Here is a 25,856-nt window from a genome sequence, read left to right on the forward strand (position 1 = left end):
TGGTCAGTGTCAGCGTTCAGTCCCACCCTACCCTGCCTCCAATTCCAAATGCTCAGTTTCTGTCCCATTTAGAGGAACTCTTGTAGGCGGGAAACTGGTATCTCGGAGAATCACCCCTGCTGGGGGTTCCATTTTACTTTCACTTTGCATTCTTTTGAATTTAATCTGTGGTCTTATTGAGACATCCCTTTGAATTTCTTTCCATTTAAATATGAAGTCAACGTCTTTGATCAGAAGGCATGGGCTTACTGGAATCTACGATTTCCTTACCCTTTTATTTAGTTGAGTCAGAGGAAAAATAGTGTGCATGTTCCCCACAGTTGCCTGGTTTTATTGTTCAGGGAAGATTGAGGAGGTGAAGATTACCATCAGAGAAAGATTTCAGGTTATAGTTGGTTTGTAAAAAGACTGCATTACATATTCGTGCCTAATCTTAGTGCTTAATTCTTAATCTTCTCAGTCTTAATTCTTGATTTTTTCATTATTAAGCTGATTTCTAGATTTAGTAAAAGTTAACATTAATTAAAGCTGTGTGGCTTTTCTGTTTTCTTCACTTCTTAGTTATTCCAGTGGAAACAGCTGGAGAACTTATATTTCCGTGAGAAAAAGTTTGCTGTTGAAGTTCACGATCCACGGAGGTGAGGATCACAGCCTTTTTTCTGTATGAGCCTGGTGACTATCCAGATATGATGCTCTGAATATTCATGTGCACGTGTTTTCATTTCTCTTGGGTATATATCTACGATTGGAATTGCTTGATCAAATGGTAACTCTTTCTTTAATCTTTTGAGGAACTGCCAGATTGTTTCCAAAGAGGCTACACACCCTTTTACATTCCCACCAGCAATGTGCATGGTTTCATTTTCTCCACATTCTCCCTAACACTTGTTATTTTTAGGTGTGTGTGTGTGTGTGTGTGTGTGTGAGAGAGAGAGAGAGAGAGAGAGAGAGAATAGCCATCCTGGTGGTGTGCAGTGATAAGCTCATAATGCTTTGAATTTGCATGCTGAGCATCTTTTCACGGGCTCATTGGCCGCTTGTGTATCTACTTTAGAGAAATGTCTATTCGGATCCTTTGCTCATTTTCCAGTTTGGTATTCTTGGTCCCTTAAATAAAAAGTTGCTAAATTATCTACATGAATTGAAGTCAGGATGTAGGCTCTCCAAGTTCCTCAGAGGAATTCCTTATCGGCCCTCAGCGGTTGCTTTTCAGATAAGTTTATGGATATTTGGAGGTCTGAGGGATGGAGGAAACAGCTGTGACAAAAAGATGACCCAAAGAGATAAGGCAAATTCCTACAAAGAACATTGGTGCCCTTCTCCCACCCCCACCCCTACTCAGTGTCTGCTTTCCCCCCATCTTTCTCTCTCTTGCTGTCTCCTTACTCTGACCCTCTCTCCTCTTTTCATCTGGTGCATAAGCAGTACTCTGGACCAGTTCTGGACGTGCATCATATTATTATGTTCATCCTCTGGTAGTGCCAGAGCCAGACAATTCTACCTAGACCTGAGATGCTCTCTTACCTTCAGGAAGGTGCTGATTACACAGATCCTGGTTGCTTTGTCTTTAAAATATTATCACATTTATTCCCGCCTTCTTGTGATGATCGCACATCCTATGGTCTTTAACTAAATGCTTTTATTACAGCCTCTAATGTGGCTAATTCTCATCTGCTGCTTTTTTAAATATTTAATTTCTATTATTTCCAATATCATGCTTCTATACAGCATGCAGAATGTGTGTATTTATGCACATGACCATACTAGACTTAGGTTTTTCTAAAATATTATACGGTTGGTATATTAGTTAGTAATCATTTTCCTTTTTAAATTAATTTATTTTTTAATTTTTATTTTATATTGGAGCATAGTTGATTAACGATGTTGTATGAGTTTCAGGTGTACAGCAAAGTGATTCAGTTATACATATACATGTTTCTGTTCTTTTTCAAATTCTCTTCCCATTTTCTCATCTGCTTTTGAGTGTGTGAATGTGTTGTTTGATATGCTGCTTTTACAGAGAGCTATTACCCAGGTGGGATTGGTTTTCTCATAAAAGGAGAAAATCAGAAGCTTGGCCCCTGACAGCAAAAGAGTATGGCAGAGCCAAAACAATTAAGGGGAAGCTTTGTTACAACATTACCCACTGGGTACATTTTATGTTGTGCTGGGCCAGAGACAGATCGTTTGAGTGCTTTCCTTAATCTTTCAGGATTTCGGTATCCAGAAGAACCTTTGGGCAAAGTGGCCTCTTTGTGCAAACGTGGTATGCGAACTCTTCTCTCATCAAGTCCATCTGGGTAATGGCAATTAGTCAGCATCAGTTTTACTTGGACCGGAAGCAAAGCAAAGTAAGTAACTAGAAGCATTTCTATAAGGACAGGGTCCTGTCCCTCACTGGCTTTGTGTTCTCAAGATAAGCTTTCTCAGAAAAGATGCAAGCACATGGGTTTTTGTTCCTCGAGTTTTGTTTTTTTTAAGTTTTACTACCAATTGTTTTAATTTTTCTTACATTTAAAAAAATGGGCAACATATAACCTGATCTGAAAACTGTAAGATTTGCCAGCTTTTTGGCATGCATGTATGTGTGTACACTCAGGATGTTTTAATGTTAATGATTGGACTATACCATGAGAAAGAATCATGCCTAGTTACTAAAACATTTTAACTGCAAAGCTGAAATCTTATGTTTTTGTTCTGAAAAATATCACTTTTGTATATAAAAATTCTATATTGCCCTCTGTGTTGACATTTTTATTCCATAGTAAATGAATTGCTTTATTAATTTGAAATGGGTTTAACTGAATGAATTCCATTTCAATGTTATATTAGGCAAAAATTCCTTCAGCCAGGAGTTTAGACGATATTGCAATGGATTTGACTGAGACGGGAACACCAAGGGTCTCCAAAATGGTGACACTAGAGGCAAAAAGTCAGTTCATCATGGCAAGCAACGGCAGTTTAATCTCCTCAGGTAATATTTTTGGATTAGAGAGCGTGCAAGCGATCTTTATCTTATTTCACATATTTTTCGTTGTAGACCACTTTCAAATGTATCTTTTAACCCATTACTTTGGGAATAAATAAGCATATGGAACCTACAGTATACTGCGGTTTTGAATAAAATTTGAAATTAATTTTTAAAAGAGTATGAAGAAAGTTAAATAGTAAAGTCAGTTTGTATAATTAACAATAGATACTAAGATAGTGAGTGCCTCAGGGTAGCTTGCAAGAATATTTTCTCCCCATAAGGTTCATAAGCTTTTTCTTTCCCCAATATGTAGTTTTTGATACAAACAATTGTCTAATTCTCCATTTAACATAAATTGAACCATGACTACAGCCTTCAAACCCACCTCACCCCCAAAGTGATTTTTGCCCCTAAACCCTTCCTCTGTAGAAATTTTGGATAAGAGTCTCACTAAGTGTACATAACTTCACTAAAAATAATTTCTCATCTAAATCCCATTGTCAGCTTGTGAACGTGAAGCATAGAGTATTCCTTTGCCTTGCTTACTTTCTAAAAGAACATTCTAAACAACTATCTCAGGGAACATCTTACCTTCTCTCCTGCTCAGAAAAATGAATTTCTTCCTTGGGTGTGTCTGAAACACTAAGCATTTTATCATTGCTTCTAAAATGACTGAGCCAAAATGCAAAAGGCATATATTATTACCAGGCTCTGTTTGATGCCCAGAAGCATGAGAAAATGTTCTCCAGTTTCCTTTTATTATGTTCAGAAACAAGGAGGAAAGAAATAAACTATTATTAAACAGCAAGTTTGGCTTAAAAATCCCTTGTCCTTTAAAAAGGAAGGAAACATGCCTTGTATAAACCTTCTCTGCCCTCCCGCCCAATCCCCCCCAGGTTCTCAAGACTCGGAAGTCAGTGAGGAGCAGAAGAGAGAGAAAATCCTTGAACTCAAGAAGAAGGAAAAGCTGTTGCAAGAAAAACTTCTGAAAAAAGTTGAAGAGCTCAAGAAGATCTGTTTGCGGGAGGCTGTGAGTGTCTTCTGCTCTTGGGCAGCACTTCAAATCATGCTTGACGGGTCCAGCCAGGGTCAGTGATCTCCCTCTCGGTTCTGTCCTGTTTTACAGGAGCTCACAGGCAAAATGCCAAAGGAGTATCCACTGAACGTAGGTGAGAAACCTCCTCACGTCAGAAGGCGTGTAGGTACCGCATTCAAATTAGATGACAACTTGCTGCCGAGTGAAGAGGTATGAGCACCAGCTCTGAGTGTGTCTATCAACACTGAGACAGAAATGCGGTCAGATCGGTGTGGCTGACTTGTTCCTTTGGTTTTTGAGTTACTGCTCTACATGTTTATCTCACCAGTTAAAAGTGATCATGGAGACCAAGTTGAATCCTTTCTTTCGTGCACAGTCTAGTTAAAATTGAGTTCTCTCTCATGACTTTACCCCCCGCCAAACAGAAAGAGCACTAAATGAACTCTAAATGTTTATAAATTGAGAAATACTATTATAAGAATTAAGACTTCCAGCACTCGAGTCTCCCCCTTAAAACCAAGTAGCCTTTGGCAAATCGTTGACCCTCTGTGAAGTCTCAATTCTTGGGTTTTCTCATCAATAAAATGGGGGTAATGATTGTTCTTCCCTCTGAGGGATGCAAGGAGTATTCAGTGAGATAACACATGTATAGCACTTGGGTATAATAAAGTTAATGTTTGTTAGCCAATATAGAGGGTACTTTCTCATCTGCATGACATCAGACACTGTGACCCTACTCGTGTTTCTTGCAGAAGTTTAGCCATCTTGGCTTTAGAAAATGATAGCAGTTTCCATTAATAATAAAGTGAGCCTTGCTATTGATTGAGTGTTCACTGTATACCCAGCTCTGGGCTAAGCAATGCACATACATTATTTCCTTTCATCTTCACCATACTTTCATAAGGTGGGTGTTATCTCCCTTTTACAAATGAAAAAAAAATCGAAGCATTAAAAATTAAGCAATATGTCCAGGGGCATGCAACCAGGAATCACCCAGAAAGAGGAATCAAACCTCAATTTATCTGTTTCTAAAGCTGTGCATGTGAATATAGCATTCTCTGGCTATGAATCTTGGGTGAAGTATCCCTTCTTGAAAAATACGATCTTCATCCAACCAACTGAATGAATGGAAGGCCATTCCCTTCTTTGAAAAGGACAGGGAGTTGGACTCTTCAGTTAAAGTAAATGGAGGAGGGAGGTCTTGTCTTCTATGAAAATGTTTGAGAATACCTAAGCAGTAAAACTTAGGAGGATTTTATTCTCAGAGAGCATCTGATTTGAGAACGCATGAGAAAGAGAAATTTTATTATCTAGCACATATCACAGTGACTGTGTGTGTCCATAAAAATAAAACAGTATCATCATGTAAATGCAGGACCCTGCTTTGCAAGAAATGGAGAGCAATTTCCTAATACAGCAAAAGCTGGTTGAAGCTGCAAAGAAACTTGCCAACGAGCCAGATCTTTGTAAAACTGTGAAGAAAAAACGAAAGCAAGATTACACGGATGCAGTGAAAAAGCTTCAGGAGATTGAAAATGCAATAAATGAATACCGAATTAGATGTGGAAAGAAACCCAGCCAGAAAGCAACAGTTATCTTACCAGGTTAGTAATTAGTAAGGTTTTTTTAGAGTCACATAAGTCAATCCTCTTGATGGAATGTACCGTTTCCAAACCAGTTCATTTGGTAAGAGACAAAAGAAAGAACAGGATTAATTATGAGTTTCTTAGGATAAAAAGGCTTTGGAATTTCAGTCTTTATATTAAGTATATTAACTTGGTTTTTAGTGACCTTCTTACTTTTGTAATACTATACTATTGCATTGCTTTAATTTTCAGCATGAAAGAGCTTTCATAGCAATATTGGTTCCTAATAAGAGAGATTCACCTTTAACTGGCCTGATGTCATTGCAAGAAATACATTTGAAAACATAGGATATTAAGAGAGCTGGGCCCTGCCTAGTAGTTTCTCAAAGGTTTTTAATGCAGCAGACCATACATTTTCTTAAGGACCTATCCAACATATGTGGATAGAAAAGAGCTCTTACGATTATTGTCATTTATGGAGCCTATTTAAAGATATGGGCATATGTTCATGTTATATTATGAAATGCAGAAGGCAGAATACAAAATTGTAACCATAACATGGTCCTGACATTGTATAATTATGTACACACAAAGACTGGTTGGGAAAGAGTTCAAAATATTAATAGTTGTAGAATTTCATGTCACTTAGTTTTCTTCCTAATTCTCTTCCATATTTTCAAAATTCTCAACATTATGTATCTAAAACTTTAATATTCAGGAAAAAAGTAAACTGAAAAAATTCTCATTTAGGTCGATTTCAAGTCCAATTGGCCTTCCGTATTTATTAGCACGATTTTTAGCCTTGATCACTGGTTGAAATACGATTCTATTTCTTTGATTTCAAGACTTTTTTTTCCCCATTTAAACATCTGTGAAATTGGGATAATTCTTATACTAGATGGAGTGTTACAGTTATGATCGGCAGTACTTTTTCTTTTTTTACTGGGACATCAAGTAATTATACATCTTAGATTTGACAAAATATGGTAATCAGGTTTAAAGTGTACTCCGCTTCAGAGCGTATGATTTGCAAAGCAGAGATATGGCTTTTTGGAAAGTGAATGCACAGACATCAACACACAGCTGTGCGTCAACTACAGCTGGGGAATTCAGGACGGCTGTGACTCTGAATGCGAAATCCAGTTGGCCTAGTCAGTGGTCACATTCTGGACCTACAGAGATGGATGACTAGCAGTGCACTTAACTTTCTTTCATAGCCATTTGTTGTGGCCCATTCATCCCCAGCTGTGTAAGATTCAAATGTTATCCTTTTCAGTAACTGACATTTGGGCAGCACTGGTGCCAATGGTTGAGCATATATCAGGTGGATTTTTTTAAAGCCTGCCTGACAGCTGACTCTACTGGCATTTCGCCTTCAAGCTCTACTGTGTGTCCAATTAAGAGACGGTCCTCCTGGCTCTGATAGAGATGAACATTTGAGCCTGGATGTGGAGATTCGCTTCATAATGGCTTTGAAGCTTACACTGAGGTGTCGTGTTTGCCTGTAACCTTGCCCATTGTTGACACTGAGTATGGAATGGCTTGCCAGAGTACATCAACATCTGAGATATCACTTTTTGCTAAACCCATCTTGTAACATTTGATGGGCACCAGTAATAATCAGATCATTATGGGCATTTTCAACCACCAGAGTTCTTTCACCAGAAGGCTGTGTTTAGGGAACCAAAGTCGTAAGTATAGCTAACATTTATTGAGCATTTGTCCTGTGCCAGGAGCTGGGCTAAGGGCTTTACATCTATTACGTCATTTAATGCTCACCAAAGCACTTAACACTAGGTACTATTCTTATCCCTATTGTAGAGTTGAGCCAAATGATGCTTGGAGAGATTAAGTAATTTGCCCTGGGTCTCACAGCCAGTAAGTGACAAAACCAGGATGTGAACCCAGGTCTGTCTGTTTCAGTAGTTCTCACTCGGGGGCAGTTTTGCACCCCAGGGAGCATTTGGCAATGTCTGCAGACGTGTTTGATTGTCAAAACTGAGGGTGGGGTGGTGCCGGCATCCAGTGGTGGAGGCTGGAGATCCTACAGTACAAAGGGCAGCACCCACCCTCCTCCACCCCCCACCCCCCTGCAACAAAGAATCATCCAGTCCAAAATGTCAGTAGGGCCACCCACTGTTAAGAAACTCTGGTCTGATTGAGAAGCTTATGCACCACAAGTGACCACCACACGCTATCAAGAAAAAGCCCTTCTCTTCAGGGGAGGGCTCAAAAAAATAAATTATCCTAACAGTATAGTAGATTCTCAAAGGACCGTTCTCAAACTCTGTTCCACTTTAATAAATAATCCAATGTAATATTTGTACAGTATATAAGATGTTTATACCTTCAGTAGTCAATGAGTTCATTCTTAGAATAGTTAACTTCCTAATGCACTGTAATTAGTTGTGTTTATCTAAATAAAAATAAGATGCACTCCATTGAAAAGGGTTTTATTGAACTATTAGGGGTGTCCAAATGCACCATTATACTAAAGGCAGTTTATTTTATTCACAGAAGACATAATCCCATCAGAAGGTAGCTCCTTGTCTGACACTACCACCTATGATGATTGTAAGTAGCTCCCCCTTTTCAGTTTAAAACGTTATATATTCTGAAATATTAAGAATATTTTTGAGTTAAGTAAAGTCTGTTTATTATTCTTCTGGGAAAAGTAGACAGCTAACTTACATTTATGCAGAATGGCTGGGAACGGGGGATTAGGATTAACTTCTACACAGGTTAGCTCAGCATTAAATACAGTACCGTACAAATCACATGACTTCAGGGAATCAGAGTACCATAACTCCAGTGAATAGGTATCTTGATAAGGATTTGTAAGGCTCTGTAGGATTTTTTTTTTTTGATGTTTGAAGTAACTATAGAGAAGTTCCGTAAGTAATACAGAGTCCTTCATCCAGCTTTGTCTGCTGGTGACATTTTATATAGTTAGTGTCCAATACCAAAACCAGGAAATTAGTGTTGTGTAGCCTACACTACACTACCAGGAAATAAGGTAGAGTTTATCACTGTCTACTTATTCCAGTTAAGTTGGAGTTTATTTTATTTTTCTTAGGAAGAAACACACATTTTAGAAATTGGGTTACATGTCATTATGTTGGTTTCCTAGAGGTAGACTGTATCTATTGTAATGACCTGTGGTCAACATATTTCATGATGGAATGGATTTCATGTCAAGTGACAAGAGTATTTCCTCGTAATCCCTTCCTTGTGCTTAAGCAGAGGAGCTCGCTACCTGTTTGATGTGGTTTAAAGAATTTGGGGGAACCACTAACCCCTACTGCTTTATCTTCCCCCAAATGGAATGGTTCATGAGAGTCTACCATTTCAGAATTCTTCCTTTGAGCTGAGGTTTGATCATGTTTGCCATTCCTCTTTGGAAATACAAATACCAGTGGGAGACACAACAATTCCCTAATGACTTATCATAAATCAGATTCAACACTTTTAATGATAGGATGAGCCTTTGGTCAGCCAAGGAGGCCTAAGAACGTTAAAAGTAAAGCTGAACAGGGCTTCCCTGGTGACGCAGTGGTTAAGAATCCGCCTGCTAATGCAGGGGACACGGGTTCGAGCCCTGGTCCGGGGAGATCCCACATGCCACGGAGCAACTAAGCCTGTGTGCCACAACTACCGAGCCTGTGTGCCACAACTACTGAGCCGGTGCACCTAGAGACCGTGCTCTGCAACAAGAGAAGCCACCGCAATGAGAAGCTCGTGCACTGCAATGAAGAGTAGCTCACTGCAACTAGAGAAAGCCTGAACGCAGCAATGAAGACCCAACACAGCCAAAAATAAAAAAATAAATTAAGACAAATTTAAAAGTAAAGCTGAACAAAACTGATCCAGGCCCACTTTATAGGCCAGCTTCCTCTTGGCCCCTTACACACTGAGGTTTTTCTGTAATATAATTCTAGAAAAGTATAGTATAGTATTACCCATTCCACCTGAGAGATTTATTTGCTCAGCATGCCACCTATTGAGTTGGCATAAGTTGGGTCAGGCCCCACAAGAACATTCAGTAATTTTTTTTCTATTGTATAAAATATAAAAATAAATTTCCTGAAACGTAAGTACTTCTAAAAATATCATCTTTGGAAGACCACTTTGCTCACCAGACAAATCTTCCACTTTCTTTTTTGGGAGGTTTTGGCATGGTATTTGTTTACTTTTTTATTTATCTACTTATTCTTTCATTCAATTTACTTATTATAGCCAATGACACCTGTACTCTTGCTGGGCAGCAATCAAGTTCAGTACCTCATTCTCCAAGAATTCTTCCTCCCAAGTCTCTCGGGATTGAGAGAATCCATTTCAGAAAATCGTCCATCAATGAACAGTTTGTGGATACCAGACAGTCCAGGTAAGAAGTCACATTATCAGTGAGGTGAATGCCTTGCCACTATGAGATCTTTTCTCCAAAACAGTCAACCCATTTTTGCGTTATCCTTTTTATTCTTGCAGAAAGTGTTATCTTGTAAAACCAAAGCATACAAACTAACCCAGTTATTTATTGTTGGTAACAAGTGGAGGTGTTTTTAAAGAGATCTTTTGAAAAGTATTTGGTGTTTCCTTGATTTTAAAGTCTATTTGATTTATATTAAATTATAGGAACATTGATTATAATCTGAATTTGGGTATAGTGTCCAAAGTTCTGTTTCATCACCCACGGTTTCAGGAAACTATCATTAAATACCACTCTTCCAAACCAAGTGAGAGAACTGACTTCTGAACTTTCAAAGGAAAATGGGACTTCAGTACATTTTTAGTCTGTAAAGTAGATAATACAACTTCTCAAGTGTCTCAAGTAAATATTATCAGGGCAATAACAACAGGGCAGTAACTTTTTTTTTTTTTTTTTTTTTTTTTTTTTTTGCGATATGCGGACCTCTCACTGTTGTGGCCTCTCCCGTTGCGGAGCACAGGCTCTGGACACGCAGGCCCAGCAGCCATGGCTCACGGGCCCAGCCGCTCCGCGGCATGTGGGATCTTCCTGGACCGGGGCACGAACGCGTGTCCCCTGCATCGGCAGGCGGACTCTCAACCACTGCGCCACCAGGGAAGCCCCGAGGGCAGTAACTTTTTAAAAGATGACAGACCAATGGTTCCCAGGATTTGGCTGCAGGGATCAATACTAGTTTTTTTTTTTTTTTTTTTTTTTTCTACATAGGGCTCAAGATAGGATTACCAACTTTTTACTTTGCCTAATCAGAATGTTCAAACAAACAGCACTACGATTTCATGAAAAAAAAAATGACATCTACATATCCAAAGTACAGTCATCGTTGTAATAATAATAATAACAATAATATGAAGTTAACATTTATTGAGCACTTACTATGTGCCAGACACCGTTTGAAGTGTTTTAATATGTATTAATAAATTTAATCCTCACAACATTCCTGACTGTATTACTACCATCCTTACCAATTATAGATAAGTACACCAAGGACCAGAAAGCATGAATCACTTGTTGGTTTTGTCAACTAGTAAATGTCAGAATTGGGATTTGAACCTAGGTAGCCTGACTCCAAAGCCTGTGATGTGATTTTAGCCAATATTATAGTGCATCTCAGGAAAGATGGAAATTAGTCTCAAAAAAAAGGAAGATTAGGGCTTCCCTGGTGGCACAGTGTTTGAGAGTCCGCCTGCCGATGCAGGGGGCGTGGGTTCGTGCCCCGGTCCGGGAAGATCCCACATGCCGTGGAGCAGCTGGGCCCGTGAGCCATGGCCGCTGAGCCTGCGCGTCTGGAGCCTGTGCTCCGCAACGGGAGAGGCCACAACAGTGAGAGGCCCGCGTACCGCAAAACAAATTAATAATAAATAAATAAATAAAGGAAGATTATTTAGATTAAATAATTTTTCGCTTATGAAAAGAAAACCCACATTTTGTTATATTTCTAATTTGTCAAAGACCAGTGAAAACTTTTATCTCATATTAGCCCCAGTTTGTAGGTTAGCATGTAAAAACTGTTGCCTTAAACAATAGAGATCCAGGTGTCTAGAGCTGTGCTGTCCAATTTAATTAAAAGTAAATAAAATTTAAAATTCGGTTCCTCAGTCCTACCAGCCACATTTCAAGTCCTAATAGGCACATGTGGCTGATGGCTGATATTGGGTAGCACAGATATAGCACATTTCCATAATTGAAGAAAGTCCTATCAGATAACACTGGACACGTGTGTTTATTATATTAGGGAAAACAAAGCTATTTCAGCAAGAGGAATTATAACTGGGAAAATCATTATCTTAAAAATTATTATGCCTCCATCCCCAATAGCTTAAGATGGGTTTGCTCTTTGATCCAGCAATTTCGCTTTTAGGAATTTTTCCTCTTGAATTAACTACAGGATGCTTATCACAGCATTGTTTATACTAGTAACAAATGAAAACAGCCCAAATGCTCAACTAGTGGATTGTTTAATTATGGTCAGTCTTTACATTGGAATACTATAAACTCATTAAAATAACAGTGTAGGTGAATATTAAGTGACATAAAATGTTAAATCAAAATTTTTAAGTGGGTTTTGAAAGAGAATATATATACAGTAAGATCTCATTTTTTGTTGTTAAAAGTATAAATGCTTTTTTAAAATTGAAGTATAGTTGTATTACAATGTCATGTTAGTTTCAGGCATACAGGAAAGTGATTCAGTTATACATACGTGTGTGTGTGTGTGTGTGTGTGTGTGTATGTGTGTGTATTCTTCTTCAGATTCTTTTCCCTTATAGGTTATTACAAAATATGGGGTATAGTTTCCTGTGCTATACAGTAGGTCCTTGTTGGTTATTTGTTTTATATATAATAGTGTGTGTATGTTAATCCCAATAAAAGTATAAATGCTTATAAGTATATGTGCTTAGTAAAAATATCTGAAAATGTTTAGTGTTCTGACTATCTGAGGTATCAGATTATGGACATTTAAATGTTTATCTGTATTTTTAAACTTTTTTGCAGTGAGCTTGACATGCTTTTGTAACAAGTGAAGTGTAATCAAAGTCATTTTTAATTAAAAAATTAACTTCAAATTGTGTTCTCACTGTGCTGGAAAGTGGACAAAGTGATCTGAGAATGCTGTGAATGACAGTCCACTACCCAAATTCATGCTGCAGCCTATTTTTGTATGGCCCATGAGCTAAGCATGGTTTTAGATTTTTAAATACTGGAACGGAAATCAAAAGCAGTAATATTTTGTGACATAAAAATTGTATGAAATTTTAATTTAAGTGTCCACGGTCAAATTTGATTGGCACGCAATCACCTCCATTCACATACATATTGTCTACACTGGTCTCTTACTTCAAGGGCAGAGTTGAGTCATTGCAACAGAGATCATCTGGCCCACAAAGCCAAAAATATTTACTGTGAGGCTCTTTACAGAGAAAGGATTTGCTGCCCCTGCTCTCGTTGCTTCCAGTCTGTTTTATTCAGTACACCCTTTTTTAAACGTCTTCTAGTTTTTTCCTCCATATTTATGACTCACAGTCACATCACTTGTGCTTCCCCTAAGACTCATCTAAGATGCACCAGGGTACTAAGCCACAAAGCCAGTTTTCCCAATTATCTCTTCATGTTCCCATTCCTTCAGTTTCCAGTAAGTTTCCTTCCTTTTTTTTAATTGAAGTATAGTTGATTTACAATGTTGTGTTAGTTTCACGTGTACAGCAAAGTGATTCAGTTATACCTAGATATAATTTTTTCAGATTCTGTTCCCTTATAGGTTATTACAAAATATTGAGTATAGTTCCCTGTGCTATACAGTAGGTTCTGGTTGGTTATCTATTTTATTTTTAATTCTATTTTATTATTATTTTTTTGAATTTTATTTTATTTATCTTTTTATACAGCAGGCTCTTTTTATTTTGTTTTATATTGGAGTAATTTGATTTACAATGTTGTATTAGTTTCAGGTGTACAACAAAGTGATTCAGTTATACATATACATATATCTCTTCTTTTTCAGACGCTTTTCCCCTATAGGTTATTACAGAATATTGGGTAGAGCTCCCTGTGCTTGACAGTAGGTCCTTGTTGATGATCTCTTTTATATATAGTCATGTGTATTGTTAATCCCAAGCTTCTAATTTATTCCTCCCCCCCCCAGTAAGTTTCTAATCAGCTTATAACAAGTTTGCCAGAAATGTTAGGTGGCTCCTCATTTCCTGAATTCTCTCTTTTTTTTTTTTACCGTCACAGAGAAATGCTGTCGACACACAGCAGTCCTTACAAAACTCTGGAGAGGCGGTCCCAGGGAGGGCTAAGCGTGCCCACCACACCTGTTCTCACCCGGAATGCTTACAGCAGCAGCCACTTGCAGTAAGAGGGCTTCATTCCAGTTGCTTTCTCTCTGTTGACTTTTGCTTTAAGGTTTTGTTTTACTTCACTGTGGTTTGTTTGTTTTTTAATTTGGCTGCGTTGGGTCTTCATTGCTGCCCGCGGTCTTTCTCTAGTTACAGCGAGCAGGGGCTACTCTTCGTTGCGGTGCGCGGGCTTCTCATTGCAGTGGCTTCTCTTGTTGTGGAGCACGGGCTCTAGGCGCACGGGCTCAGTAGTTGTGGCTCGCGGGCTCTAGAGCGCAGGCTCAGTAGTTGTGGCGCACGGGCTTAGTTGCTCCGCAGCATGTGGGATCTTCCCGGAACAGGGCTTGAACCCGTGTGCCCTGCATTGGCAGGCGGATTCTTAACCACTGTGCCACCAGGGAAGTCCCTTCACTGTGTTTTTAATCACTTTCTGCAGTGGACTTTATTTTATGGCTCTACACTTTCTATGCACTTAACAGATCAAATATATGAGCCAAGAAAATGTGCTTGAAAATGTACGTGGTTTGGGTAGATACTGGATTTTTTGTGCCTTAATTTTTCCAACTGGACATTACCATTTGTTATTCAATGGTGAGGATGAAGATAATGACAGTAGCAACATTTTGAAGTGTTTACTGAAGGCTGTGCTATTTTATATGCACTATATTATTTGGTCCCCACAACAAGTCTGACTGGAGATACTAGATACTGTGTTTTTCCTCATTTTACAGGGGAGGGAGGGACGTTAGTTAAATATCTTGTCCACGTTCATACAGTTGGGAAATGATGGAGCCGTAACTCAACCCAGATGTCTCCAATGTCAAAGCCAGACTCTGTTCCCCAACAAATGCTGCGTTCACCCTAGTCTATGTATCCTGCTATCCTTTTGGAAGAAAGAACCCTCCAAAGACATGTGGGATTTTTCTTAGGTTTTGATGTAGGTTATACAGCATCAGTTTATCTTCCCTATTGTCAAGGAAGGATGTGGATTGCCCAATTGACAGAATCGATTTCTTTTCTCATTTTGACCATGTGAACCCAGTGGTTTCTGTTGTGTGTTCAGCTTTGGAAACCTTAAAAATCCTAGTGCAGTTCAGGAGCTATTAAATCGTTCGACGTGGTGTCCTTTTCCCTTCCCTCGGTCCTCCTTCCCTTGTTTGTCTTTTACAAGTTTGCTTCCTCCTCTTTCAGACCCGAATCTTCATCTCAGCACTGCCGCCAGCGGAGTGGAAGCCTTGAGTCCCAGTCTCATCTGCTCTCTGAGATGGACCATGATAAGCCATTTCTCTCCCTCTCCAAATCCCAAAGAAGCAGCAGCACAGAAATCCTGGATGACGGCTCTTCCTATACCAGCCAGTCAAGCACAGAGTATTACTGCATGACACCTGTGGCCGGCCCCTGTTACACCACCCAAACTCTGGACACTCGCTCCAGGGGTCGGAGAAGGTCCAAGAAGCAGAACGTTTCGACTTCAAATTCAGGAAGCATGCCCAACCTAGCACAAAAGGATAGTCTGAAGAATGGCGTCTACTCAAAGAGTCAGGAGCAGCCTTCTTCCAGTTACTACACTGCCGGGTACATGCCATATGCAGAGTGTGATCTGTATTACAGTGGTGGCTACGTCTACGAGAACGACACTGAAGGACAGTACAGCGTCAATCCTTCCTACCGGTCCTCCACCCACTATGGATATGACCACCCAAGGGACTACAGCAGGTCGTTTCATGAAGACGAGGTCGACCGGGTGCCCCATAACCCGTATGCAACTCTCCGGCTGCCGAGGAAGGCTGCTGCCAAGTCAGAGCACATCACCAAAAACATCCACAAGGCCTTAGTGGCAGAGCACCTGCGTGGCTGGTACCAGCGGGCCTCTGGGCAGAAGGAGCAGGGCCACAGCACACAGACTAGCTTTGATTCGGACAGGGGATCGCAGAGGAGCCTGGGCTTTGCCGGGCTGCAGGTACCCTGTTCTCCAAGCAGCCGAGCGTCTTCCTACTCTTCAGGTAAGAATACTGCGGAGGCACTTGATATCCAGATTTCATTTACCTCATGTTCCCCACCTACCCCAAACCACTCCCCTCAAGGGTCACGAGACCAGGACCCAAGATCAGGAGAGTGGTAGCCATTGGGTAGAGCCACAGATTCAAGTCCAACAAACATTGATTGAGCACCTACTCTCTGTGCTGCCCTGGGTTAGCGGCTTTCATATATTTTTATCTTTTCTAGGTCTTTCATTGACAGTCACATCTCTTTAAAGTGTTCAGGGCTTTGGGATGAACAGATACACACTACTGTATATAAAATAGATAACCAACAAGGACCTACTGTATAGCACAGGGAACTATACTCAATATTTTGTAATAAACCTATAAGGGAAAAGAATCTGAAAATGAACATTATATATATATATATATATATATATATATACACACACACACACACACACACAAGACATACCTATATATATATATATATATATGTATACGTAAACTGAATCACTGTACTGTACACCTGAAACTAACAGAACATTGTAAATCAACTATACTTCAATAAAAATAAATAAATAAATAAATAAATGTTCAGGGCGTCGAGGTTTGATATATTAAGAGAATAGCATAAATCCTTCAGGTAAGCAGAAAACCATTAAGGTTATACGTCTTTCCCTGTTCACAACTAGGAATTGGATTATCTAAAGGCAGTTCGTTCCAAATGCTCAGGTCTCTGTGTAAGGCTTCTAATGAGTTTGATAAGAGGTAGCATTTACTAACCACTGTTCCTGGCAGTGTTCTAAGTACTTTGCAGGTCTTAATTCAGTAATCATACGTATTCCACTTTATGGCTGATTTAAGGGACTGCCAAAGATAATTTGGATTAGAGGTGTTCTCTTCACGTGTTGACTTTGGTCCCTAACTCCACTTCTGTTCCTGGAGGGTTTACTGCGTACCTCCAGCTGTGCTAGGCATACTTTAAGGAGAGAAATGGGGGCCTAAATGGAGAGTCTGCCCAGGGTTTCATTTATTCAGCAAACAAGCAGGCATAGATACTGAGGATCCAGTTTCAAGCCAGTTGCTGGCCTGGATGAATTCACAGTCTAGTTAGCAGCCAGAGGACTATATGAAAATTAAGCAATATTAAAGCTCTAAGAAATGGATGAATTCTCAAACCACATGAGGTCATGAGTCTCGCCCCCTCTTTCAAGCATGACACCTTAGTGAGACATAGCTCAGGGATTCCTGAATCATTGTGTGATCTTTGGTGAGAAGTTTTCCTTTAAAAGTTTCCTAATGTTGTTGACAAGAGGCATCTCCATGGAGATTTCCATTTGGATTCTAGTGTTCTCGTATTTGTCCAGGACTTTGGACTTCTGCTTGGACTTTCCCATTTATTACCACATCTAACATATGAAAAGCCTCCTGTAGTTATTTCTTATCTGTGGCTCTGATTAGAGAATGTCTTTCTTCCCCTTCAATTTCTGGGTGTTTCAGAAACCAAAGAAAGAGGGCTGGGATGCATGTGGATGGTCATCAGGGCACAGCACTGGGGTAATGCCTCTTTAAACAGCAAGGCCAGGGAGAAGCAGGTGTCACTCAGAAACTTCAACATTCCTGGCCGTTGGCTCAGGACTGGGGCAAAGGTGAGAATGGAGATAACACTTCCTGGACCCAGTGTGAGGGCATGAACCTTGCTGATACCAGCAGGATTTGGCCCCATAGGCCAAAAGGCATCACATTTTAAGGAATTGGATGGATGGAATCAGTGCTCCCAGAATTATACATTTTATAGCTACAGAAATGTTTTATAACAGGCACGCATCATTCTCACAGAGAGATAAGTTTCTGATTATTTGCCGAATTAGTCAGGGGTTTTGTAATCTCTTCCAGCCACCTAAAGGCTCTCTGGGTGACTCAGTTTTAGTAGTAAGGACAATCACCATTTACTGGCAACTTACCCTGTGCCACCCGACCTGCTCAGCGCTTTATGTATACTCTCCCACTTAATGTATGCAGCAGTTCTATGTAATGAGTGCTGTTGTTATGTGTATTATTATTATTCTACTCTTGCAGCTGAGGCAGTTCTGACTTAGAGCATTTAAATGACCCTGCCCGAGCTCCAAAGCTAATTAAGTGGCAGAGTAGGAATTCAGTCACAGCTCAGACATCCTAAGCACCACACCTCTGAGTTATGAAACCTTCCTGGAAGCTTGAAGTGGGAATGTTATATCTTTGAGTCAAAGCCTTGTGGCATGCAGGACCACAGATGAGTTTTGAAATGTGTTTGTCTTGCACTGTCACATGTGCTTTGTGGGTGTGACAGAGAAGAGGAAGAGGTTGGCCTCCAGGAGCAGGAAATGGAGGAGAGCTGGAAGGCTCCAGGAAAGGTGTGGGGGTTTTGAGTCTTGGATGACTGGCATGGCATTGTGCAGCCTAGGCATGGGGCAGGACTGGTTTTAGAGACAGGACAGCAAACGCCCAGAGATGAGGCATTCACTGGGTTTTGCTCCCAAATTATGCCCTTGTCTATTTTTTTTTTTAACCATTAAAAAATTTTTTTAGGGGCCTCCCTGGTGGCGCAGTGGTTGAGAGTCCGCCTGCCGATGCAGGGGATACGGGTTCGTGCCCCGGTCTGGGAGGATCCCATATGCCGCGGAGCGGCTGGGCCCGTGAGCCATGGCCGATGGGCCTGCGCGTCCGGAGCCTGTGCTCCGCAACGGGAGAGGCCACAACAGTGAGAGGCCCGCATACCGCAAAAAAAAAAAAAAAAAAAAAAAAAATTTTTTTAAATTGAACTATAGTTGATTTACAATGTTGTGTTAGTTTGAAGTATAAAGGAAAGTGATTCAGTTATACATGCATATATATATTTATGTTTACATATATATGTGTGTATATATATATATATTCAGATGCTTTTCCCATATATGTTATTACAAAATATTGAGTCGAGTTCCCTGTGCTGTACAGTAGGTCCTTGTTGTTTATCTATTTCATACACAGTAATGTGTATCTGTTACTCCGAAATCCCTAATTTATCCTCCCCACACCTTTCCCCTTGGTAACCAGGTTTGTTTTCGAAGTCTGTGAGTCTGTTTCTGTTTTGTAAATAAGTTCATTTGTATCACTTTTTAGATTCCACATAGAAGTGATATCATATGATATTTGTCTTTCTCTGTCTGGCTGACTTCACTTAGTATGGTAATCTCTAGGTCCATCCATGTTGCTGCAAATGGCATTATTTCATTCTTTTTTGTGTATGCCCTTGTCTTGTTACAGATTAGTCCCTCAGAAGAACTAAATCTCTTCTTCCTGAAATCTTTCCTATACTAGTTTCCCTCCCCTACCCCACCCACAGAACTTCTTTTTAAAAGGCAAAAATGTGCCTTGATGCTGCTAGTGGCCCAATATTGCCTGTGGCTGGGGAACGAGCAAGTCTCAACAAGTCAACGTATGGAATGCTTTTCCTCTAAAGGCCTCCACAAACTCAAACTTGTCATCTTACCTTTACAATTGAGCCTATGAAGCTATCCAGCCACCATAGCCTGACTGGGACACTGGGAAGATTCTTTCAATATATGAGAATTTTTTTTCTGGCTTGTCTTTTGGGTTATTTTTTTATAGCATGTCTTTCAATTAACTTTATTCACATTTATAACAATAATGTTATCATTTATTGCTAGGCACAGTGCTAAATATTTGTACAAATTAGGTTATTTAATCCTGGTATCATCCCTATACAGAATATATTTATTTATTTATTTATTTATTTATTTATTTATTTTTTTTGCGGTACGCGGGCCTCTCACTGTTGTGGCCTCTCCCGTTGCGGAGCACAGGCTCCGGACGCGCAGGCTCAGCGGCCATGGCTCACGGACCCAGCCGCTCCGCGGCATGTGGGATCTTCCCGGACCGGGGCACGAACCCGTGTCCCCTGCATCGGCAGGCGGACTCTCAACCACTGCGCCACCAGGGAAGCCCAATATTTATATTATTATCCCCACTTTACAGACAAAGAAACTAAAGCTTAAAGAACATAAGCCATTTGCCCAATGTCACATGGCCAGTAAGTAACCAAATTGGAATAGGAACTCTGTTGGTTCCAAACATTGGCTGGTAAGCTCTACTCTGCACACAGCTGATTGATGTACATCTAAATGGCCTAAACAATTCTCACTTTGAATAGTCCCACTAATTTTGTCTTTTTTCATTTTTATTTCTAGTGTCTTCTACAAATGCTTCCGGGAACTGGAGGACCCAGATAACTATAGGGCTATCTGAATACGAGACCCCGGCACATTCTTCCTACACCAGCTGCTATGGCAACGTCTATAATCCTTTGCCCTCTCCAGGCAGGTGAGAAAGGCATGCTTAAAACTTTCAGTACCCTGTTCCTGGTCTAAAGAATTCAGGAATCCAGTTTTATTTTATGAACGCTAAGTAATCTAGCTCAAGCGTTGGCAAATTGTAGTCTAAGACCGGCTGCCACCTATGTTTATAAATAAATTTTGATTGGAAAACAGCCATGCTTATTTATTTACATGTTACCTATGGCTGTTTTTGTACTATGAGGGCAGAGCGGAATAGTTGCAACAGAGATTTCATGGCCGACGAAGCCAAAAATATCTGGCCCTTTAAGAAAAAACTCGCTGGTGCTCAATCTAGCTCATTCAAATCTGACCCTCTTCTTAGAGTCCTGTACATTAAATTTTGTGTCTGAAGGGTTCTTTTTAATTGCTATACTTGAAACTGTACTACTGATATACCCAGTTAAGACTTTTCTGGAACCTTGCAGGAAAAATATCTCTATCCCAGAAAAGGCTGTTCATGCCAAGATTCCTCATAGACAGTTGGTGGGCTTGATTTCAAACATTTGCTGCCTTTTTGTGTCTAACCCTATGTTCATTAAGGAGCAACAGACGCAGCCAGCTGTCCTCTGTGTTTGTCATAGTAGTTCTTTGTAAACATTTAGAGGAAATAGATAAGATCAATTTGTTAAAATGTGATTATTAAAAAGATTGCAAACTCTGGATTACGTTTTTCAATTCTTTGCATACATGGGAGGAGTTAAACTTGAAGTGGTCATTTTTCTCGATCACCTTCTCACAGAATATAATCTGTACCCCTGGTGCCAAGAAGTAAAGCATTTTCTGTTGCTTTTTGTTTTTGTTTTAAGAAAATTTAATTTTGCTTTCTTTAAGTCAGATTGCATCAGGCATAGGAGGCTTACATAGACAGTAACTTTTAAAGGTGAATACTGGTGAATTTGAGGTTAGTTTCTTACTAAAGCACTCAGTGTTACAAGCAAATTGGAGATAATTCAACCCCAAAAGCTTGTTTTTCTTTTCCATATTTAGCAAAAGTTTTTCTTGGCTTGAAATATTAGGCCAATTGTCTCAACTCAACAAAGGGCATGCTCAAAATAGAATTTTAATGAAAATATACTTCAGAGGATGTCAGATAGCTTGGACTTCTGTAAATAATGCTTGCAAATGAGTTAAGAGCAGGAAGACTTTGGCCCAAAATTTGAGCTGAACTTTTTCAATTCAGTTCTAATCATTTTGTATAATACATTTGCAAATAATTTTCCTGTTTGTATACTTTCACTTTTGTTTTTGTTGACTGAGTTAGAAGTGATATAAAACAAACCATTCAGGGCATAAGACAGTTCTAATATCCTAACACCACTTTCATAGGACTCAGGAAGTGTTAAACATTTTTAGAGACAGTCTGTTTTTACAAAGTCTGTCCATCTGTTACAGCCAGGCCAACATGGCTTGATAGCAGAGTCTGAAGGGGCATGATATACAGGAAATTAGAAACTATTTAAAGACCCCTATTGTGTATGTGTACATGTGCACATAATATGAGCTCATTGTAGAAAATGTGTTCCCATTTTTTTTTTTACAAAACTCTTTAAACCTTACTTTATGCAACCATATGATATTCCACTCAATAAATATGCCGTACTTTATTAACAGTTCCCCATAGTTTGATTTTAAGTGGCTTTTAAATTTTCTTTCTTTTTTTATTGTAAATAAAATACAATACTTTGTGCAAAATATTTGTCTGAATTCTAGATTATTTCCTTAGGACACATTCCAATAAGTTGGTTTAATGGATTAAATTGAAAAGCATATTTTTTAAGCTCCTGCTTACTAGAAAGATTTGCCAACGTACCCTCCTATCCCAGAGAATTATGGAATGCTTATTTCTACCCATTTGTCCGTTTAGGATTTTATTTTTATCGTGTACAGTCTGATCAATTTAACTTGCCTTATTAATAAGGCAAGTATAACAATCCTCCATAAAGCTTTAGAAATTTATTCTAAAACTGCATGTTATTTTTTATGAAAATGTAATTATTAAAATAAGAGAAAAATTGGGTTTCAAGATAAAGATAAAAAACTTTAGATCTGCCCTTAAACTGAAGATTTGAAATGCTTAGCCATAGATCAGTATGTTTTTAAAAATGAAGTGCATGTTATTTAGAGATTCCTACCTCGGAGTGTCCAGGTCTTAATATTATAGAAAGCTACAAATTTATACCAATAAAATGTTTTTCCTTGTATGATATAGTATAACTGTTAGCAGCATAAACTTTCTAAAATTAGAAATGTTGAAGTCTCTTCTGCTACCTCGTATGTAATATAGTCAAATTCCTGACTCTGCTGCTGCAAACTGTGTTTTCAAATAACTTTTTTTCTTTCACTTCCTGTTTTCCATTTCCTATCCTCTTCCTTATTGAACACTCCCTATTACTAGGCAGAACCAAGGGCTTCTGTCTCGGAGAATGGTTGTGTCTCCAGAAATGAGATCAGTTTTCAATTCTCTTTTAAGCGTAGCCAGCTGTAGTAAGTACAGTCCCTCAAATCGATGTGTTGCTTCTTGCATAGCAGCAGTTTCGCTTGTTCTGAGTGATGTGTGAAGTTACAGAAATCTGCTTTTGTTTTTATATTAGAAAAAAAACACTAAATATCTGGTTTTGCATAGTGTTTATTTCCAAAGCTCTTTTCCAAAGGACTTTTTATTCACCTCTACTAAAAGACATTGAAGTTTAAAATAAAAAGAAAGCTACTAACTATCTAACCTATTCTAACCTGCTATTACAGGAATGAGGTTTTGCTTATTGGAATGGTCTGTATAATAGGACGCCTTCTTTTGGATGTACTTTCCAAATGGGCCTGTGATTGTTTTATGTGATGCTGTTTCCAATTTACACTTGACCCATACACCCTAGGGATGTAAAGTATGTCCCAAGGTACCCTCGCCTCCCTTTAAGTATATTCCTTTGTTTCTAAGAAAAACATCTAGTATATTCCCTGAATTTGAAGACTGCTTAAAGTGTAGCTGTCAAAAATACTTCAAAAGTCAAAAATACAACTCTCACACAAACCTAAAATGAACATATGTCAAAGATTTATTTAACTCATTCATGAGGGAACTAACAGAATGCTAAAGCTGGTTCCCAGATAATTCAAGAGACTGAATTCCACACACTGAAAGGGAGAGTACTGAGATGAGACTACTCAATTCAATACAAAACCAGCTAATATCCTACAGGGCAATAAAACCATGACCGTAATCTTTCTACTAGACAGAAGTTATTTGTATTTCTTCCAAACAGAAACCCCCAAGTTAACATGTAACTTAACACAGTCTGGGTCCTCATCCATGGTAAATGTAAGTTAGACAAAAGTCTATCTCTCAAGAGAAGTAAATACTCCTTGCATGGGCCTGTGAGACCATGTTCCAGTATGACGTTGAAAAAACACACAGTCACCCCTTGCCTTATTTCCAAGTTTCGGATACTTTTCTTAACAGTGTTTTCTACTAACTTCTTTGAGTATAGTAATCTTTGTACTCTGGGAACAAAAATGACAACAAGTTGTAACTTTTCTGGTTTCCTTTCATAGACCATACACAGAGACCGGTCAACTGGACAATACAGAGGGAAACCCGCTGGAAGACAGCCTGGAGAATAGTGAGCAGAGGCTCTTTTGGCATGAAGACTCAAAGCCTGGAACATTAGTCTGAACTGCAGTTGAGCTCTTGACCGAGCCCTGCGTTCTCACACTAGTGTGCCTTGCAAAATGTGTTCGTCTTCCCAGAAGGCTGTTGGCTGTAGAAACCTAAAGGCATCCAAGGTGGAAGAGAGGACTCCCGTGGCCCCGGAGGTGAATCACACACTAAGCCGCACAAAACCCCTGAACAACAACCCACCTTTCCAAGTCTAGGTGCTAACCTAACAGAGCAAGGTCAAGACCACATGTGAACCATTGCCAAGGAGGACTCAGCCTTTACCAAGAGCAAGCACTTTTTAAGAGAACAAAAGTTGTTGAAGGCAGACCTCAAAACTGTGAAAAGTGCGTTCAGGGTCTCCAATAGGGAAGAAGGACGGGAAATTTCAGAGCACAATTCAGAATGATGAGAGAAGGGAAGCCAGAGGCTCGTCACTGCTCACCATCGGAAAGTTGGAATTTGTGAGCTGGTGAAGAATTACATACTATGTCTACCCCGGACATGAACAATTTAGACAGTATTAGAAAATTACTTGAAGAGAAGCCGGATTTTTCATGAAGTCCTGAATGAGTGTAAATGTTTTTAGGCTATTATCAAGAGTGATGGTTTTCATAAGCACCATAAAATGGGTTCTGGAAAGACTTATGGCTGTAGCATCCTGTAATATAACTTCATGGTAGCAGATTGGGGAAAAATGAAGCAGCCCACTGCGTAACGGACAAACTCTGCTTGGAGAATTTTCTAAGGTACACTATCATGGAGTTCCTTTTTTCTTTCTATTCCAATGGCATGATGAGCTATTGTTCAGGCTGGTAACTCTCCAACGCAGCTGTCATTGCAATGGCAGACTTGATATGGAAAGTTTTTATAACCAAGAGTTTGAAAAAGTATTTTAAGGTGATACAGCAAGAACCCAACACAATATAAAGAAAAAAAAAACCACGAACACCACATCATTTTAGATGAATTGTGTGCCTTAAAATTGTGAACATTTGAAGAGTAAGCATATTGTCTGGATTCCCCAGGTAGTTCTAAGTCACCAAGTGACAAAAGCAAGATTAGTCATTAAAAACAAAAACGAAAACCTTCCAAGCTGCCATAAATTTAATTATGAGGCTAAAACTACCTCATACTGTCCTTGGAAGAAATAATTCGCTATGGTTTATCGTTGGATGTTTTGGGTTGGTTTTTTTTTTTGTTAACAAATATTTCCATATTCTACATGGATCTTCTTTTTTTTCATCTTTACTCTGCTTCAGAATTCCATAAAAGGTGCTCCTTCGCCCTCTTTTATACAGTTTCCTTGTTCATATTGTGAATAGAGAAGTTTCTGAACAACTTTTGGGGAACATTTTCTATCTATATTCCAAAGCATGTAATATATACATAAAGTTGATTTGTTAAACTGGTCCTTAGTCATTTGTATCATTGAAAATGAAGTTTGGGGGAAAAAAATTTGGAAAACAAAAAGACACGCAGAAAAATAACTTATTCCTTTTTGCATATTTGTATAGCCTTCTAGAAACAGATATAGCCTTTTGCATATTCTTTTACTGTTCTGACTTTTTTAGACCTATTATTTTTTTTACATAGGTCAATAAATGAAAGGCGTGCTACTGAAAGTGTTTATGTATCCTTCCTTCCATTTATGTCCAAGGTTCATACAAACCAGCTGAAGGTACTCTACTTCAAGTAATCAGGTTGGACAAGATTGTAGATTTTTAGTTACGGTATTGCCATATTTTATTGATTCCAAGATGCCCACTTTTTCATACTTACATCCCTGAAATCAGGGTGCATCTTTTGATTGCTGACGTGTTATAGTTGAATTGGCAGTGTTTTCGGTTTTTTTTTCTTAGTGAGACATAACGTAACGCTGTGTCTTAGAATAAAATTGTCTTAGAATTGGTGAAATACGGTAGTTTATT

The 25,856-nt window shown here is 39.1% G+C and overlaps 1 protein-coding gene across 10 annotated transcripts in view; it reads left to right on the forward strand.

The window, feature by feature from the left end:
- The window catches only part of FRMD4B (FERM domain containing 4B), a 323,064-nt gene extending 297,726 nt beyond the window's left edge, over positions 1 to 25,338 (forward strand). For all 10 annotated transcript variants that reach the window (XM_081246504.1, XM_081246503.1, XM_081246507.1 and 7 more), the window contains 12 exons: positions 562 to 638; positions 2,213 to 2,351; positions 2,833 to 2,974; positions 3,868 to 4,001; positions 4,098 to 4,217; positions 5,383 to 5,611; positions 8,111 to 8,167; positions 9,830 to 9,977; positions 13,812 to 13,931; positions 15,107 to 15,918; positions 20,130 to 20,262; positions 23,823 to 25,338. In XM_081246504.1, coding sequence (XP_081102630.1) covers positions 562 to 638; positions 2,213 to 2,351; positions 2,833 to 2,974; positions 3,868 to 4,001; positions 4,098 to 4,217; positions 5,383 to 5,611; positions 8,111 to 8,167; positions 9,830 to 9,977; positions 13,812 to 13,931; positions 15,107 to 15,918; positions 20,130 to 20,262; positions 23,823 to 23,943 — 2,232 coding nt within the window. In that variant the 3' untranslated portion in view covers positions 23,944 to 25,338. The remainder of the gene's footprint in view (positions 1 to 561; positions 639 to 2,212; positions 2,352 to 2,832; positions 2,975 to 3,867; positions 4,002 to 4,097; positions 4,218 to 5,382; positions 5,612 to 8,110; positions 8,168 to 9,829; positions 9,978 to 13,811; positions 13,932 to 15,106; positions 15,919 to 20,129; positions 20,263 to 23,822) is intronic.
- Positions 25,339 to 25,856: the final 518 nt, after the last annotated feature.

The sequence above is a fragment of the Mesoplodon bidens genome (genome assembly GCF_964165515.1).
Source record: "Mesoplodon bidens genome assembly, chromosome: 10".
NCBI classification, from domain to species: domain Eukaryota; kingdom Metazoa; phylum Chordata; class Mammalia; order Artiodactyla; family Ziphiidae; genus Mesoplodon; species Mesoplodon bidens.